This window comes from Strix aluco, chromosome 3 (assembly GCF_031877795.1).
Source record: "Strix aluco isolate bStrAlu1 chromosome 3, bStrAlu1.hap1, whole genome shotgun sequence".
In the NCBI taxonomy this organism is placed as follows: domain Eukaryota; kingdom Metazoa; phylum Chordata; class Aves; order Strigiformes; family Strigidae; genus Strix; species Strix aluco.
The window spans coordinates 108716482-108734503 of NC_133933.1; the positions used below are offsets into that span (position 1 = coordinate 108716482).

Sequence of the window (18022 nt, forward strand, 5' to 3'; positions counted from 1 at the left end):
GCTTGTTGAAAGGGGGGTTAATAATGAAGCAGATATAATAATTTCTCCAGAAATGCAATGGCTAGTAAACTTTTCTTAAGTATTTTCTGTCACTGGAAAAATAATCACTTAAATGTTAATTGAATTAAGTACTATGCTTTACATCCTTTGTAACTTGTCTTTAAGGTGCTAAAGGAAATTGCGGTCAGTGAAGTTGCGCTGAGGATACTAACACTGGGACTAAAAATCCATGTAATAGGAAGTTAACTTCAGCTATTGGTAGCTTTATTATCTCCACCTGTTGGTTTATTAAAAATCATATTTTATTACAATGGTTGTTCTTAAGAATGATAATTATCTTTGGTGATTAGCGCATCATATTATTTCAGGGATAGCTGATGCAATTTCAAGCTCAGTGTGTGTGGAATTAGATCTTTCATTCTCATTAAAACACTACAAAGATGGCAATTCCCTCAGTCACTACCCTCAGAATTTATTCAAGTGAGTTAACTAGCATAACAATATAATTATTGGAACAGAGAAACAGGAATTAGCAAACTGTTCCTATTTAGGCTCATGTACTTTTTCTCCTTTTTATACTGTTTTGTTTTGCTAGACTTCAGTGAACAAAGTTCTCTATCTCATCTGTGAGGCATTTAAGCAACGCTTTATCTGTTGAAAATACACACTTTTTCATGTATCCTGTAGATGCAGTCCAGATCTGCTCTATTTGACTGTAAGAGCCAGAGACTGCATGGTTTTGCTGAAGTTCAACCCCATTTACAAGTTGAGTTACTCAACTATTTACACTGAACTCAAGTACCTTTATTAAAAGGAAAACAGGTGAAAGTGAAAGAGAAAAAAAAAAAGGAAATTTATAAAAAATAATACAAAGTCTGAGTAGATTTAAAAAATAACATAAGAATTAGGAGCCTTACAGTTAGTTCTATATTATTTCAGTTATGTCTCCTGTCTACTTTCATTTTCCTTTTTTAATTCATCACATGAATTTGAATTTGATCCAGGTCAATTTATAGTCTGAAATCTTGTTTAGGGGAGGTTGCTTTTCTGAAAGTAGTGAGTATTGTAGATGCAACTCTGCCAAGGTCTGTTCACTGAAGAATGTCAAACTCCTACCAGAATGAAGTGGCTCAGAGTTCTCCCAGTTGAGTAGCTACAATTTTGTCTATTCTTATGCAAGTGGTGTAAAGTTGGACTTTTGCCTTTCACTCAGTGCTTCTTCACGTCATTCTTCCCTTCACTTTGTATTTCTTTCTCTATAGCAATAGGTATTTTTCAGTGACTGTCTTGTATCTCTTCCATCATGAGGATCCAACTAATCTTGCCACCTACTACTTGTCTGTTGCCTCAATGTAGGTCTGTATGACAAAGCATAGAGTTGTCTAGGAACTGTAATCAATAAAGATTTAAATGTTATTGAAATCAATGTGATTTAAGTATGTATATAATTACAGCTTGCAATAGTGCTCAGTATAGGGAATGGATAATTGTTTTTCTACACCAGAATGTTAATGTAAGATTTGGGAGAATGTAATCTCAAGTTAAAAGAAGGAGCTCGATTCTTTTGCCTTGTGTATCAACAAGAATTTCATTTAAAATACAATTAAAACTGTAAGTATTATTCAAATGTCGTCACTTTTACTCTTGTCTGAGAAATTACAAAAATGAAGATGTACAAGAAGTAGAGCACCAAAGCTGAATCTCAGAGCTTTGACTGAACATAAGAAACACACAGCTAGTGGGAGAAAAAGAGACTTGGTCAGACTAATAAAAAAGTGTTGCAGTGTCATCAACCTTGAACTCCAGGTTGACATTTAAAGTGTTTGAAAAAGAGATATATCACAAAGTTTTCAGTTTCTCTAGATTCAAGGTGATCAACCTTGAAATCCATGTTGACATTTAAACTGTTTGAAGAAGAGATAGGTCATAAAGTTTTCAGTTTGTCTAAGAAATCCTACTTTGGGGTTCTGTAGAGGAATATACTATCTAAAGCAACAATAACTGTTGTAAATGTATTTGTGCACCAGAAGATATTTAGTTGCAGTGCAAAGGGAATAGTCATTATCCACTTCAGTTTAAGCATATCAGTGTTAGAGTAATTCTATACCATTGACCTACTACATATGTCACTGATCTAGAAATTTGGGAGATTTTATTTCAATTATATGAAATTTTAAAATATTATATTAATTGTCCTGATAATTGGTATTGTTTCTTATTTTAGGTTAGCGCGTGGGTTGACTTTGCAGTCAGTATGTAGTGGTTTCTCTCTGTCGTTCCTTCCTTCTCATTTTTTTCCTCTTCTCTGATGTGGGTTCTCCACAGGCTGCAGTTCCTTCAGGAACTGTCTGCTCTGCTGTGGGTCCTCCACTGGCTGCAGAGAATATCTGCTCCCCTGTGCACCACCTTCTCTAACATCGGTGTTCCCTCTGTTGTTTCTCACTAATTTTTTTGTGCCCTCCTCCTCTCTCTTTGGTGTTTTCTGCCCTTTCCTGAATATATTTTGTGATTTGAGAAGAGACAGAGCTGGAGTTGCTCAGCCTAGAGAAGAGAAGACAAGGCTCAGGGGAATCTTATCAATGCTTATCTAAGGGAGGATGTAAAAAAAGGTGGCCAGACTTTTCAGTGGTTCCCACTGAAAGGACAGGAGGCAAAGGGCACAAACTGAAGCATAAGAAAAAACTTTTCAACTGTGAAGGTGGTAAAACACCTAAACAGATTGCCCAGAGAGGTTGTGGAGTCTCCATTTTTATATGTACTCATGGACAAAGCCCTGGGCAAACTGCTTTAGCTGTCCCTTGCAAGTTCAACTATGCTGTGATTCTGTATAATTTATGAACACTTTGACAGATGCATTTGGAGAATATTGCTGAGGTGGTATGTTGTGTCTCCATTCCTATTTTTCTGGTGATCCCCCTGTTTTAGGCTAGTACATAACACAGAGTTAACAAAAAATAAGCAGACTGCAAGCTTTTCAGATTAAAACAGTCTCACAGGCTAAGGTAAAATGGAACCAAATCATGAGACTATTACCTAGATCATCTGATCTCGGATAACTAGATGGGTAACTAAAGCAACTTCTTAACCATCTCTGCATGACTCTCCAGCACTCAAAGAACACTTGAAGATACATATAAGTAAAGAGGATACAACTATTTTTCCCCAATTAGATGAATAGAGAACAAAATGAAAGGAACTTTGATGAGTAAAAATTTATTCCACATATCAGCTAAACACTATAAGAGATTATCCTAAGGTCCTGAAACCCTACTATTTCTAGCCTGCAAGCATCAAAGCTAATGCTTAACTTGACACTGTTAAGAACCATAGCTGAAGCAAAAGGGAAATAGATGTTTTCATGTATTCCTGTGTAAATATTCTGTCTTAAAACGAATGAGTAATTGGAGTTTTCTAGAAAAGAACATGTCTATATGCTGCTGCTCACAATGAATTTAGAAATTCAGTGTGAAACAAAAACTTTTGGTATTCCTTCAAAAGAATGAAAAGAGAAGTGTCCAAACCTCCATACCAGCCAGGTATGTTCCCACAGAACACACCTCTGCATGGCTCTACCTAGTTTAATTCTACCTGTGTAACTGGGCAAAGGAGTCTTCTCTACTGGAAACTGCCTCCTTATAACCTCATAGCATAATTACATTTATATCATTTGAGTGAAAGCAGAATTTGATATATCAGTGAAGATTTTTACTTCAGTAAATACTGTATTTTTGGACCATATGCTGTGAAAATTACTGTAACATATTTTTATGATAATTATGCTTTTTTATTTATAATTTGATATAGTATGGATTAAAGGATGAATCTGCAGAGTTCAAGATTAGAGTATCTTTTTGCCAAAAAGGCTTAATTAAATTAAACCTTGAATTATATTATTTACATGAAAGAAGAGCAAAAAAGTCCTTATTGGTTAGATTTAAGAAAAATGAAGTGCATTTCAATGATGAAATCATCCTGAAATTATAATTTTACATCTGTGAGTTTAAAAAAAAATCAAAATTCTACCAAATAAATGGCTTACTTATTTACTTATTTACTCTTAATAAATTGATTAGAACTTACCTAAAGCAAGTAACAGCACTTCTGACATATGCCCTTCCTTCTAAAATTGCCTTTTATCTAATGGGTGGAAAACATTTGTATTAAAGTTCATTGTTAGTGATGAATTATGAATTTGTGTACAAAGAAAGTAAATCTTCCAGCTCTTTAAATATACTGCTGGGAAGGTATTGATGTTCCTGGCAAACCTGTATCACTTAATTCAACAGAGATTTTACGTATGACCTTTCTTTCAAACCTCAGGAGAGTTCACTTGAGTCAATAATGAACTTCACTTCACTGAGACTCTACATGCAGTTACGACAAAATATAGATTATTGCTTGAAGCTATTGGAGAAGATTATTTTGTTCTATTTTATTTTGCAACTGAGCTATTATGTATGCATTGGAAACCTTGATATTTCCAGAAAATAAAGCTGGCTAGTTCTCAGGCACTCTTTTGCAATGATTCATTGCTTCTATCTATTGTGTCAGTAGTAGGTTAACTAATAAGTCACTGACAGGAAATTTACCAAATAAATTATATGTGGATTTTTACCTGACAAAAAAGTAGTGCAAGCAAAAGATCATATATGCTACTCTAGAGCCGTATGATAAAACCTTGTATGAAACAAAGTATTTAAATATGTTTGCATATCTGAAATGCACTGAAAGCACTGAACTGCTTTATAATGATATCTCCCTCTACTTTTATTCTGATAATTTAAGAAAGATTTCTTCTGTTCTGGAAAACTTGTCTTGGCACAGCAAGTAAAAACTTTAATCCCTTAAAATTAACACATTTTAAAAAATTGGATTTCAGATCTGTCTTCTGAAGTAACATAATAATTAAAACATCTATGTATTGGAAAAATCATATTCCCGCTGTTTCTTTCACAAGTAAAAAAAAGGGCTTTTTGTGACATTTGGATACTTTGTGAGATAATAACCACAAATTTTTAATTATTAAAACAATAATATCTGGTTTTACATTTATATTGAATCCTCTCTCTATATATATATTTAAGATTTATAATAGTCTTTTCTGGCATGTTGAGATCACTGGAGTGTGATTTTAAAATCGTAATTTTTGAGATAGGACATTTTCATCTTCACATAGACTCTATCTTTGCCTTTATTTATTTGATAAAGGAGTCAAGTAGACAGTTTACTTGCCTTTAAACTGGACTCAAATGGCATAGGAAAAATTCTGATAACCATATCTCAGTTCTCTTAGGCAAACCTGCCTGAGTAGGACTTAGTGCCACCTGCATGTGCTACCCCAGCAATAGCTATGAAAATATAAAATACTATACCAAATATGTTCAGTGTGATTTTTTTTTTCCCTTAGCATTTGGAACTGCTTTCCATTTTGTCTTTGGAAGTGTAGAAAGTCAGCCTCTGCACTTTCTACTTTTCATAGTAACTCTTATCCACCAAAATGAGAACTGAATCAGATGGTCTTGTCAGGGCTCTGCACTCCTGATTGCACTGCAGGTCATTTTTCCATATATTATAATTGAAGTAAGAACTGCTATATTAAACACCACACTTAACCACATCTTCTAGAATGGAAGTATTTGCAAGAAGGAGATTTTCTTTCTCTGATTTATTTGCTTTAGCATTGGATATACTGTCGGATAACTTCCTGACGGTTCATAAGGCAGTGTCAGATTTGCAATCTATATCAGAAAAAGTGTATATCCTTTGCTACTGTTCTCTGCAGAATCATAGAATCACAGAATGCTTTGGGTTGGAAGGGACCTTTAAAGATCATCTAGTTCCAACCCCCTGCTGTGGGCAGGGTCACCTTCCACTAGACCAGGTTGCTCAAAGCCCCATCCAGCCTGGCCTTGAACACTTCCAGGGAGGGGGCATCCACAACTTCTCTGGGCAACCTGTTCCAGTGCCTCACCACCCTCACAGTGAAGAATTTCTTCCTTACACCTAATCTAAATCTACCCTCTTTCAGTTTAACACCATTACCTGCCGTCAAGTCACTACACTTCCTGATAAAGAGTCCCTCCCTATCTTTCCTGCAGGCCCCCTTTAAATACTGGAAGGCTGCTACAAGGTCTCCCGGGACCCTTCTCTCCTCCAGGTAACAACCCCAACTCTCTCAGCCTGTCTTCATCAGGAAGGTGCTCCAGCTCCCTGATCATCTTTGTGGCCCTCCTCCAGACCTCCTCCTCGAGCAGGTCCATGTCCTTCTGATGTTGGGGGGCCCAGAGCTGAACACAGTACTCCAGGTGGGGTCTCACAAGAGTGGAGTAGAGGGGGAGAATCACCTCACTTGACCTACTGATCACACTACTTTTGAGGCAGCCCAGGATGTGATTGACTTTCTGGGCTGCGAGCGGACATTGCTGGTTCATAGTCAGTTTTCCATCCTCTACTACCCCCAAGTCCTCCTTCTCTGCAGGGCTGCTCTCAATCCACTCATCACCTGACCTGTCTTTGTGCTTGGCATTGCCCTGACCCATGTTCAGGACCTTGCGCTTGGCCTTGTTGAACTTCATGATGTTCACATGGGCCTACCTCTCAAGCCTGTCAAGGTCCCTCTGGATGGCATCTGATCCCTCCAGCGTGTTGACCGTGCCACACAGCTTGGTGTCATCAGCAGACTTGCTGAGGGTGCACTCAATCCCACTACTCATGTCCACAACAAAGATGTTAAACAACACCGGTCCCAGTACTGAACCCTGAGGAATACCACTCATCACTGCTCTCCCTTTGGACTTTGAGCCATTGACAGTGAGTGTGACCATCCAGCCAGTCTCTTATCCACCGAGTGGTCATCTGTCAAATCTATATCTCTCCAATTTAGAGACAAGGATGTCAAAAGCTTTGCACACGTCCAGGTAGATGATGTCAGTTGCTCTTTCCTTATTCACCAATGCTGTAACCCCATCGTAGAAGGCCACCAAATTTGTCAGAATCTGTTATAGCTTCTTATAAATGAGATTTAAGAGTTTTTCTTCTATTAAAAACTTGTTTCTTAAAATGAGAAATGTTTTACTGGGAAGATGTTGGCAAAGTTGCAGAGGTTTGAACTAGCTCACGTTCTCCAGTCTGTATCAGTAAGTTCAGGCTATTTGTTAATAACATAGAATTCAGATCTCTGTTCATTTATCCTGCTTTTGTACTGAATTTCTAATTTGAGAGGTTTTTCTTTATCTTATTACTGATAGATTCTTGAAAAGCTCAGTTAGACTTTTTGTCGTATCAAGAATCTGATATCTAAAAGGAGCTGTCAATTTTGTAGTGTTTTCTTTAGTAGATGTATCATTTGAACCAGTGGTAATATGTTACAATCCCTTACTGAGAAGAAAAAGAACTTTTCTGATGACAGCTGATAGAAGGGTAGGAAAGATTGAGACTTATGACCAATTCTTTTCATCTAAAGATAAAGCAACTCTGAATTTAAGCAGTTTTCCATCTGTAGTGGTATCAAGGATTCATATAAGCTGAGAAAATTTTGTGGTTTGTTCAGTTTTGTTTTTCCAAAGTCAGAGGCCTTTGTTGAGACTTTTGCATACTTTGAATTTTAGACATACCTAATCTGTTCATGTTGATAGCATGATGATATCCTTCAGAAGGATGATTAGAGCTTGACTAAATTTCCTAAATAAAGAGGTAAGGTGCCATGGGAGATGAGATGACACAGGACTTAAAATTATTCCTGCACATCTCTGAGTCGCACCTGCTTGGAGATCAGGCAGACACCTCAAAAGGTAGTAGAAATATTTTTTGGGGCAACTGATTAGAGTTTCTCTCCCAAGTGAAAAACAGAACTCAGATTAAGAAAAATCTAAAGAGAAAGACTTTAACACATGACCCCAGAGTTTGTACTATTATGACAAAAGTTATTGTGTTGATACTACTTGTACATAGGTTCCCACAAATGAATTTACATAGAGACAACACACACATAGACATATAGACACATATAGACATATAGACATATAGACAACACACATATAGACAAAACAATGACAAGTAAGTACTTTATCTTTCTGATCTGTGTCCTAGTGTAATGTCTGCATTCATGTAAGAAAATTCATACATAGCCAAGAGACAAATACATGCTTTTTAAATTAGTTAATCTGGTATTCAAAAAAAAAAAAGTGTTGTTTTATAAAGTTGTATCAACTCAGTTCAAAGCTTAAGAAAATAACTCAAGTACATGGAATTTCTTTTAACATACTTCTTACTCAGTTTTTATTTTAGTATAGAGTTATCCAGTTAGTTATCTGAGAAATCCAGCAGAAATTTTCCAATAGAAAACATAAGAAAGACTGCATAAGACAGACAATGAAAGAATATTTGGCATGTTTATATCAATGACAAATATTTTGAAATGCAATTAAAAGTGATGTGATTCTTAACTTTTCATCTCGTAAGCAAACAAATATGAACTATATACTTCATTGAATCTATTAACCTTAGTTAAGGTCTTGTTTCTACCAGGATATTATTCAGCAAAATATTACTGTTAATTTGCACTATTGCCAACACCATTTACGCTGCATTAATTACAGTGAAATTTTCCTTGGTCTAGGTTCATCAGAAACATGATTTCAGGACCTTAGATTTCAGATAGATTTTAATAATATATGTAAAAACACAAACCACTCTGCTTCCTAAATAAATATTTTAGTTTTATGGTTTACATGGCGAGAATTTCTATGATAAAATCAGTCTCCAACTGGCCCCTGTTGAAAAAATAACAATTAAAAATATCAGACTCATGTATTTGAGACTTTTGAAAAGTGAAGTTGTAAGTTGAGCAGGGTTTTTGTTTGGTTGGTTTTTTGCTTTACTTCACTGAGAAGCTATCTTTGTTGTGTATTGCTGACTTTGCACTTAACTTTACCAAAATTCCCCAGACTGGTAATTTTGTAATCGTGTTTTCACAAGCAGTGCCTTCTTTTTTTATAGACAGCATTTCTTAGAATTTGTCATAAAGCCAGAGTGAATGCTCTACTCTTACTCACTCTGAGTGCCAGTCCCTACACATGTTCAAGATACCAACATTAATGCAATACTTTTCAGATAAAAAAGTTTAAAAACACTGTTGATCAGATATGAAAGTTTAGAAAAGAAGCTTAACATTGTTTCTGTCAAGAAAAAAAAAAAAAAAAAAGAAAAAGAGTGAGAACAAGAAATGAAATACTGTGAATGATGTACTTTTTGATGATCATTCAACTGTTTAACAGAAAACTGCCTAAAGGACTCTGACATGGTCTTTTCACTTCTTTGTCCTCAAGGGTTTGAATATACTCAGTGTGAGGTTCCAAAGTCATCAGGGCAGACTTGAAGCATTCTCCTGCTTTTCTCAACAGACTAAATTGAGAGTGCCAGAATTCATTTCCCATGTAACCCTTGACAGCTGTCATTGAGAGAAAGCAATCTCCGTCTACTCTCACTGTGATTTACAACTGAGTCCCCAGGGTGAAAGGCAATCAGGGAAACTACTGCCTTAGTTCTGTATGCTGGCCAACTCAAATTCTTTTCTAACATACTCCTTATTGCAGCCCTTAGCAACAGCACACTCATCTATACATGTATTTAAAAATCTATAGCTGATGTTAAATGGCACTGGAGGCATAATTTTGTTTACTTTTTAGCATGAGGGTTAATATTCTCTTGCATAATCGTTTGATAAGATTTCACATATGATGCAAGAATTCTGTTGCACAGAACACATGCTTAAACATGCATTCAGTGACTATTCTGTATTTTATTAATCACTGAGTTGGCTAAACAGGTACTACTGGTACAAGTATGAGAACACTATATCACACAGACAAATTGATACTTTGCAAGTAATATATTCCTTGAACATTCCATATTTCTGGTCTGCATGGACAATTAAGTTTTTCTATTCTCCCTATTGTGTTTCAAAGATAATTCAGTTAGAATTGCTTTGGGTAGCTTTAGGGCAGCATATCTTCATGAAACAAAGTTCTTTTTTCTGAATTTCTGGCTTTTCAGAAGCTAACTTGTCAGCCTTACCCATTAAAACAGTTTCATTTTTAAGCAGTTTTATTTTGTTTTATCTTAATAATCTCAATTGTACCAAAAAAAAGGAATAGCTGTTGTGAATGCTTGTTAAAAAATATACCTAGGGAAAGACTTGAGTAATCCATAGGATGGGAAGAATTTTTGAAAATAATTGTATTCATAAATGTGCAAATCTTTCAATAAATGTGAGAATTTTGCAATATGCTTCAGATTTTTCTTCTATTTCAATAGAATATTCTAATATTAAATTTGGAATAATTTGGCAAAATAGTTTCAACTAAGTCAGTGTATATTTGAGTACAATAACAATTATTTTCACTAAATTGCAGTGGAAAAAACATTTTTGCTCTTTCTTTTGAACAAATTCTAAAATGTCATTTCACTGTTTATTTTACTTCTTTTTACATTTATACTATTTTTATCCATGTTTTTATTTTTATCACTGTTTGTTTTTAAATAGAACAGTTTATCACTTTAATCTAGAAATAAAATAAACATTCAATATTATGGTTAAAGAAATAGCACTTTCTGATATTCTGGAGTGATCACAACTCCCAAATGAGATTTCCACATGATTGATAGTCCATGAAGCCATAGAAGGTTTTCTGCATTTTTGCTCTCAAGGCCTTTTTAAAGCTTTGTGCCTGCAGATGCCTAGTATCCTTCCCATTCCAGCAAAAGAGAGTACCAGGGCATCTGCTGCATTTCTGTCCTCATTTGGAATGTCAGGCAAGGTATTACATTTCTCCACAGACCAGCCCTGGGAGGCACTGTGTGAACATAGCAAGCAGTGTTCTTCATGATAAAGCAGTTGCAGAGCATTCATCCTGTCTTCACATAGACTCTCAAGAAAACATAGCAATGACTTTTTAAAATGGTAGTGGTAGACAAGCTCTGATTTAGCATGTGACAAACATAAAGTCTAAACTCTTAATCAGTCTAAAGATTATAAAAGTGACTTCTTTTAAAGACTGTCCTGTGTTATGGAGGTGGGCATCCTTTATTGCTCTTGTTCAGGGTTTGTTGGTTTGAAGAGCAGAAGTTAGGATTTTTTTTCTGGTCAAAAAAAGGTGTAAGAGGGCATATGAGCCTTTAACATAGTCCTTAGTGCCTTCAATTAGAGAGAACAAATTTGATTCCAGAAACTGCTCCTAGGACTGTTTGTTTTATCCTGTTATTGTTTAATATAAAAAAAAAAATATGGGAAGTTCTGTGTATCAGAGATAATTGATAAACCAGGTTTATATTTTCTTAGCAGTGAAAAACTGTCCAAAAGTCAGAAGCATGAAACTAGGGAAAAGTTCAGATCTATAGACAATCTTTGATCCAAAGTATAATAATGATACCATGCACTCTTTCCAGAGCTGAAAGTAATGTGTGCAATTAAGCTCCTTTGTATCCTAGGAGTAGTAAAAGGCAAAAGAAGTATAATGTCACTGTTGCAAGTCCAGGTATTGGAAATTGATAACCCTCATTCAGTGGGAATTAGGATGCATGTGTATCCATGTCAGTAAAGTCAGACAGACTTGAAACTGTAATGTAGATCACCAAAACAACACCTATACGCTGATCAGTGAACACAAAACACTTTTAAAAATTGAAAGAACTGATAATATTTAACAGCATATGATCATTGAAAGTTAAGAAATTGTACAGTATGACATATGCATTCTTGCTATACTTAGTGCTTTTAAACGTTGGAAGCACAACAGAGTAACTTCCAGTCCTGTGAGGGTGAGCCAGAGCTTTGTCTTGTATTCATTATCATATGATCAAGCTGAACAGTATAGAACCCATCTTCCTAATAAAGAACATAAATTCAGATCTCTTTTCAAAGCTCATATTTCAGCCATTGTCGTTATTTTATTTTGACTAGTTTAAAGAACAAGAATAAAACTTTTTTTCAAGACAGCTAAACCCTGTAAGTAGCTTTATGAATTAATTAAAATTTAACTAACAAAAAATTTTGCTTGACCAAAATTAATGGTTTTAATAGTGTTTTATTTTCTTACCTGAATAAAATCAAACCAGAAAAAAAAAAATCATTTTTGGGAAAAGAAAAAGTTGGAAATACTGTAATCCAAACAATTCTATTTTCAAGCATTTATGATAAAAAGAGTTAAACCAAGGGCAAAACACCAATGCCGCCCATGCTTTTCTGTGTCTTTCAATGCAAAAACTTAAGGATGAAAGTACTGCATGTCATTCCAAGAATTATATCATTCTTCTTCAGATGTGTAATTTTTAGTTTTCAAATTTATTCACCTCTATCTTTTTGTTTCTGTGTTCGCATTCACGTAGGAGCAAACTGATTGAAAATGAATTAAATTAAGTTGAAAATGAATGTGGAACTTTTTTAATTTTAACAGCTCCATAAGCACTATTGTAACTTTTATTTTCAGTTACTCTGAACAATCATGTTATTTTAGCCATGGTATTATAAGTATAACCTGCTTGTATTTAACATCTAGAGCCCTAGAAAAGAAGTAAAATGGCAACAAACTTCATTCTCAGGCAAAAAAAAAACCTACCCAAAAATCCCACTAGAAAATAAACTAAAAATATAAATTGCATGGAGGAAGAAAAACTTGCAAAAGAAAGTTTGAAATCACAAGAAACTAAGTTAGGTAGACGAACAATATAAATCTTGTCCTATGCCTTGGAAAAGAGTCCAGTAATATGTGTCTGCATGCAAATTTCCACTGTTTTTTTGTTTTCATTAATGAAATCTTGCTGTAAAAGTATAGGTACTGTTTAAGCTGCACATGTCCCATTTCTAATTCTATAGTACTGAGTTAAAGCATATGTGGCTAATATTAAATGCAGGCTACTAAATGAACCTGTACTGTTAATCTATGTGAGTACAGCAAGGAGTCCTAGTTATACCAGGATAAAATTTCTAATATAGAAAAGTGTTAAATATGATTGACAAATGGATATTATTTCACCTTTGAACTATTACAGGGGTTTTTGTTTTTTATTCCAGAGGATTTTTACAGTCATAAAAGACAATTAACTTCCATACTTTTTTACATGTATAGAGATTATTTAAAGAGTGAGCTGCTCTTGCTGGTAATCAAGATGTTTCCTATAAAAGATGGATATCGGTAGAATGCAAATGTGTTTTTTTTCTGTAGTTACTTTATGGTATGCAGTTTTATTGCAAAATGGTGTACTGATTAGAGCACGGACATAGGTCTCAAAAGACCTGAAGTTCAGTTCTGCACCAGTCAAATATTCTGTACAACCTTGGACATCAGATTCTGATATGATGGGTCACAATACTGATATTGTGTTATTGTGAGGTTGAGGATCAAAACTACATTACCCTGTAATAGCAATTTTAGCTAAATAGAAAGATTGAGATATATTCACTTCTGCATTTGAAATTAAATGTATCCCTATTTTTAAACTAAACAGTGCCTGGGCATGGGAACTTAATTGCCACTAATATTAAGAAAGTTCTACAATAAGTTTTTCATTTGAACCAAGTAGCACATCCACATTAATTGTTGAGAGCATGGTTCAGGGGTTAGCATGGACAGCAGGACCATTCCTGATGAGCAGTTCAGAGAAATTCACCCAAGTGTGGAGGGTAGCAGAACACAACAGAGTAGATGTGACCACTGTCTACTGGCCTCAAGCCAGAGAACAAGTGCTGGTATTCTTTACTTCATATTGATACAGATGTAGCTTCAAATGTTAAGGAAAGTAGAGAGAAGGATATGTTTGTACAAGGCAGCTTACAGCTATGCAGAGGATGCAGGCTAGTTCCAAAAGCAGAAGTTTTACAGCACCATCTACACAGCACTACACCATGTCTAATTGCCTAAGAAACAGGGTTAATTGGGACGCAGTGTGCATTGCTTCTGGGAGCTGTGCTAGTTTCTGTAACAAAGAATTGCACTGTGAATACAGACATGAGCTCATTCAGATCTAGCTTAACATTTTGGTAGGTCTTCAGTCAGTGGGCTGTATGTTTTACAAACTTTCACTTGTGTCCCTATTCTACAGTGATAGGTATATTGCCAGTGAAAGAATTAGACTTGGTTGACAGTGCTTACTGATAATGGAAAAAATTAGTAACAAAGAATGTGTAATTTGAAAAGAATAAAACATTTTCTCTTGATAGTACTCTTAAATAGAGATCCCCAGAAGCAGGAATTTTCAGATTTCTTCAAAGCAAGTACAGAGACACAGACATCCACATACAAATCTTTCACTACTTCCAAAGAGCAATGAGATTTTAGGACTTTGCATTTTTCCCTCTTTTATAGAACAGGAAAAAAGCCAGGAGGTAAGAAGATATTTGCTTCTGTCAACGAATTTCCAATGTAAACACGTATTTATTTAAAGTGCACATACCTGATTTATGCTTAACATTTATAAGGTTGTAACACTAAGATTAAATAAATATTGGTAGTATGAAATATAAGCTGAACTGTTATAAGCTAAATGTAACTTCTCTAGTGAATTATTCTGTAGGATTCACCATAAAACAGAAGGGCAATAGTTTCAATTGGAATAGTCTGTTAGCTGTATTACTCCTCAGGAAAAGGGAAGCAGGTCTCTTCCATTAACCATGTCTCTTCATCAGTCTAGATAATGCCTTACTAATGCTTTATGTACACCATCATAATATCTAATGTTTTTTAAATGTATTTTGCTTTTCTGTATAATTTTATCTTCAGTGTTTTTAATAACAATCAGTAGATGGCAAATAGATTTTCTTCATGCTAAAGAGTGTTCTCTCTCTCCCCCCACCCCCAAATATGACTTCTAAAATAGTTTTTAAGAAACAAAAAATTGGATTTATATGGGATGTTCTTTAGACTTAGGTATATGCTTGTCTAGAATCCATTGCAAGATTGAAATCATGAACATTTAATACTTTTAATATTGTGCTTGTAAAACAATTTTAACTGTTTTTCACCCAAAATTAAATTTTAGGATATTAATATTTCTTTATCCTGATACTTTTTAGATGATTAAATGAAATATTCTTTCAATGAATGAACATTTGCAAAAGGTGACTTGTTATAGTGTATTAGCTAATCAGTAAATTTAAATTATATGTATGATAAAACTTAATCTTTGAGAAAAATATGATTCGGGAGTAGAACACAGTGACTCCATATCTGTTACCTCTAAAATGATAATGGCATCTGACACTCTTCTCCACTGGTTTCTTTTTCATGAAAATTAATTTGAACTAGGTGATATACTTGAAAGGTAGATTCCTGTCATTGTTAGATGAGCTGTAATTTATAATACTAATAATATTCTAAGTATTTTTTTATATATACCATTATGTTTAGAGTGAAAACAGGGGAGGGATAGAGGAGAAATTATAACTTTTCAGATAGCTTTCAGATGAATAGACAGCAAAATTGTGAGTTTGCAATGGACACCTCAGAGTCTCATCATAATCTTCTATAAACAAACCATCATGTTCACTGCAGAGTATAAAATGAAGGATTGGGGATGGCGGATATACCTTAAATAAAAGCTAAACAGTCATGACAAAACTCATATTTTTTTTTTTGTTTTTAACTGCTATCTGAAAAATAATGTAATCTTTTTTGATGCTTCCCCTCACTCCTGCTCTACTAACAAGTATTTGATTTTTCACCATCTTCCTTCTTCTGTTCTACATATTAATAGCAGAAAATGTTCTTGTTAATATTGGAAGCAGTTTTTCTCATTACAGGAAATTAAAAAAGAAAATCTTATAGCGTTATTTAAAATATGTACTGGTTTGATTTTAATTTGTTTCCTTCACATAAAAATTACATAGAAGACCAAACTAAGCCTACCAAGAGAATGATAAAAATTCCTCCAATTTCTCTTTTATCTTCGAACTGCTTGTATGTCCAACACTATTGTAAGAACTAGAGTAAAACTGTAGTGTTGCTTTCAAAACAAAAAGATCTAGCGACTTACTTAGGAGTGAACATATCTGATATTAAAGCCAAATAAAAACCACTAAGGATATCAAATGGATAACAGTCCTGAACTGCTAGTGAAGTTACAAAAAAATCACTGTTAGTCTATTTATGACATTGCTGCTATGCATCAGTGATGAACACTCTTTGTCTTACAGTGGTGAACTGTTCTGATCCTGGCTTTGTGGAAAATGCAATTCGGCATGGACAGCAGAATTATCCTGAAAGTTTCAAATATGGAACAAGTGTAGCATACCATTGCAAGAAGGGCTTTTATTTGTTGGGCTCATCTGCTTTGACGTGTAAAGCTAATGGCTTATGGGATAGATCACTACCAAAGTGTTTGTGTAAGTATTCATTAAGTTGGATTAACATTAAAGAGTGGTGCATGATTTTTAGTCATAATAGACAAAAAAATTGTAGTAGGAACAAAACTGGACTTTAGGATCAACGTATTGCAAGTTGTACAACTCAGTAAGAAAACATTAAGACAAGATGTCAAGTAACTTGTCATTATTAAAAATGGGTTTAGAGTGAACTGTGGAGCTATTATTTCAAATGCCAGAAAGTTAAGATTAGTTTCCCCTTTTGGTATATTGTCAAGATATGTGAAAACAGCTAGGGAAAGATAAAATTATTATTTATTGTTATCATTTAGATTGATAGTCTAAGACCATTAATGGCTATCTCAGATTTTTTTTTTTTCAGATGTATTGAAGTCTGTATGTGAGAACGGATCTATGAAATGTGTAGGAAAATTTTGCTCAAGAGGGTCTTTTCGTAACATCACTTCATACTTCCTCCATCACTTTTTCCTCAGAGATGGAGAAAATCTGGTGTTTCCTATAATCAATTCAGTGACCTTCAGATCAGTCAGTTTGGCTGACTTTCATTTTCCATTGAGATATTTTTCTTCTCTGACCACTATTAATTTTCTGATACTAGATTTCTGAATTACAATGTGATTATAGGAAAAATAAATTAAATTATACTTTAATTTACAAAAAGGTGATTTTAAAGTTTTTGCTTTACAGAATTAATTGTTTACTTAAATGCTTTATTTTATGAATTTATACTTATATACCAATCAGATCAATAAATGTAACTAGGTTAGTGAATTTGTTTCTTTTTTATGCTTGCTTTCTTCCTTCTACTATGTATCTAATATCCAGAGGACCCAAGTAGTTTTGTTTTGATTTTTACAACAATCTACACTTTCAATATCTGTCAATAAGAGCTATAATCTGAAAACTGGGTTTATTCACATTTCAATAATAAAATTATTAAACAAAATACAACATTTTAAATACAGAATAGCTGCATAAAATTGTTTACTTGGCAAGAATATTTTACTGATACAAGCATGTGCCTCACTTTTTGTATCTCAAAAAAACATTATGAAAGTCTGTGGCCCAATTCTGTCGGTGATCGCTTCCTCCTTCCAGGACTGGGGTTTCAGTGTGAAGGAACACTCCTTATGCAAGGGGCAGAAAAGAATCTAGATCACTTATAGCTTCCCATTTTTCCACATCAAGTGTTTTGGAAGTTTGATAGCATTTACATGCTTTTCTGTTTTTAGGCAGAACTCGAGGAAAGTCGTAGGTGTCCATCTCCTCAGAACAGGAGTTCCTGATCTTGCTCTGGGGACTATTGATTGAGGCTGTGGGAACTTCCAAATAAGCCTAGGAGGTGCCTACATTCCTCAGTCATCTACTGGATTAGCTGATGCTAATTTGCTGCTGGTGGTTTGAAACACTATCTGAATCCCAAATATCACCAGGAAAAATTTAACATTCTTTCCCCTAAGAAAAACTCAGTAAAATGAATAGGGCTCTGTCTATGAGAAAGATCTGTTTATATATTCACAGATTAAGTCTCAGAGTCTCTTCAAGTACTATGAGAGAGATGTAATTTTCAAAGTTTATCAGTGATAATCTCTTTTTTTTTCAAACATAAGATTGCTTTTGATGATAGGGCAAAGTGCTTGGAGAGGC

The 18022-nt window shown here is 34.5% G+C and overlaps 1 protein-coding gene across 1 annotated transcript in view; it reads left to right on the plus strand.

Annotated features, from left to right (window-relative positions):
* CSMD1 (CUB and Sushi multiple domains 1) overlaps window positions 1-18022 on the plus strand; it is a 1278503-nt gene that overhangs the window by 1219455 nt on the left and 41026 nt on the right. The window contains exon 55 of the mRNA XM_074819927.1: window positions 16187-16375. Coding sequence (XP_074676028.1) covers window positions 16187-16375 — 189 coding nt within the window. The remainder of the gene's footprint in view (window positions 1-16186; window positions 16376-18022) is intronic.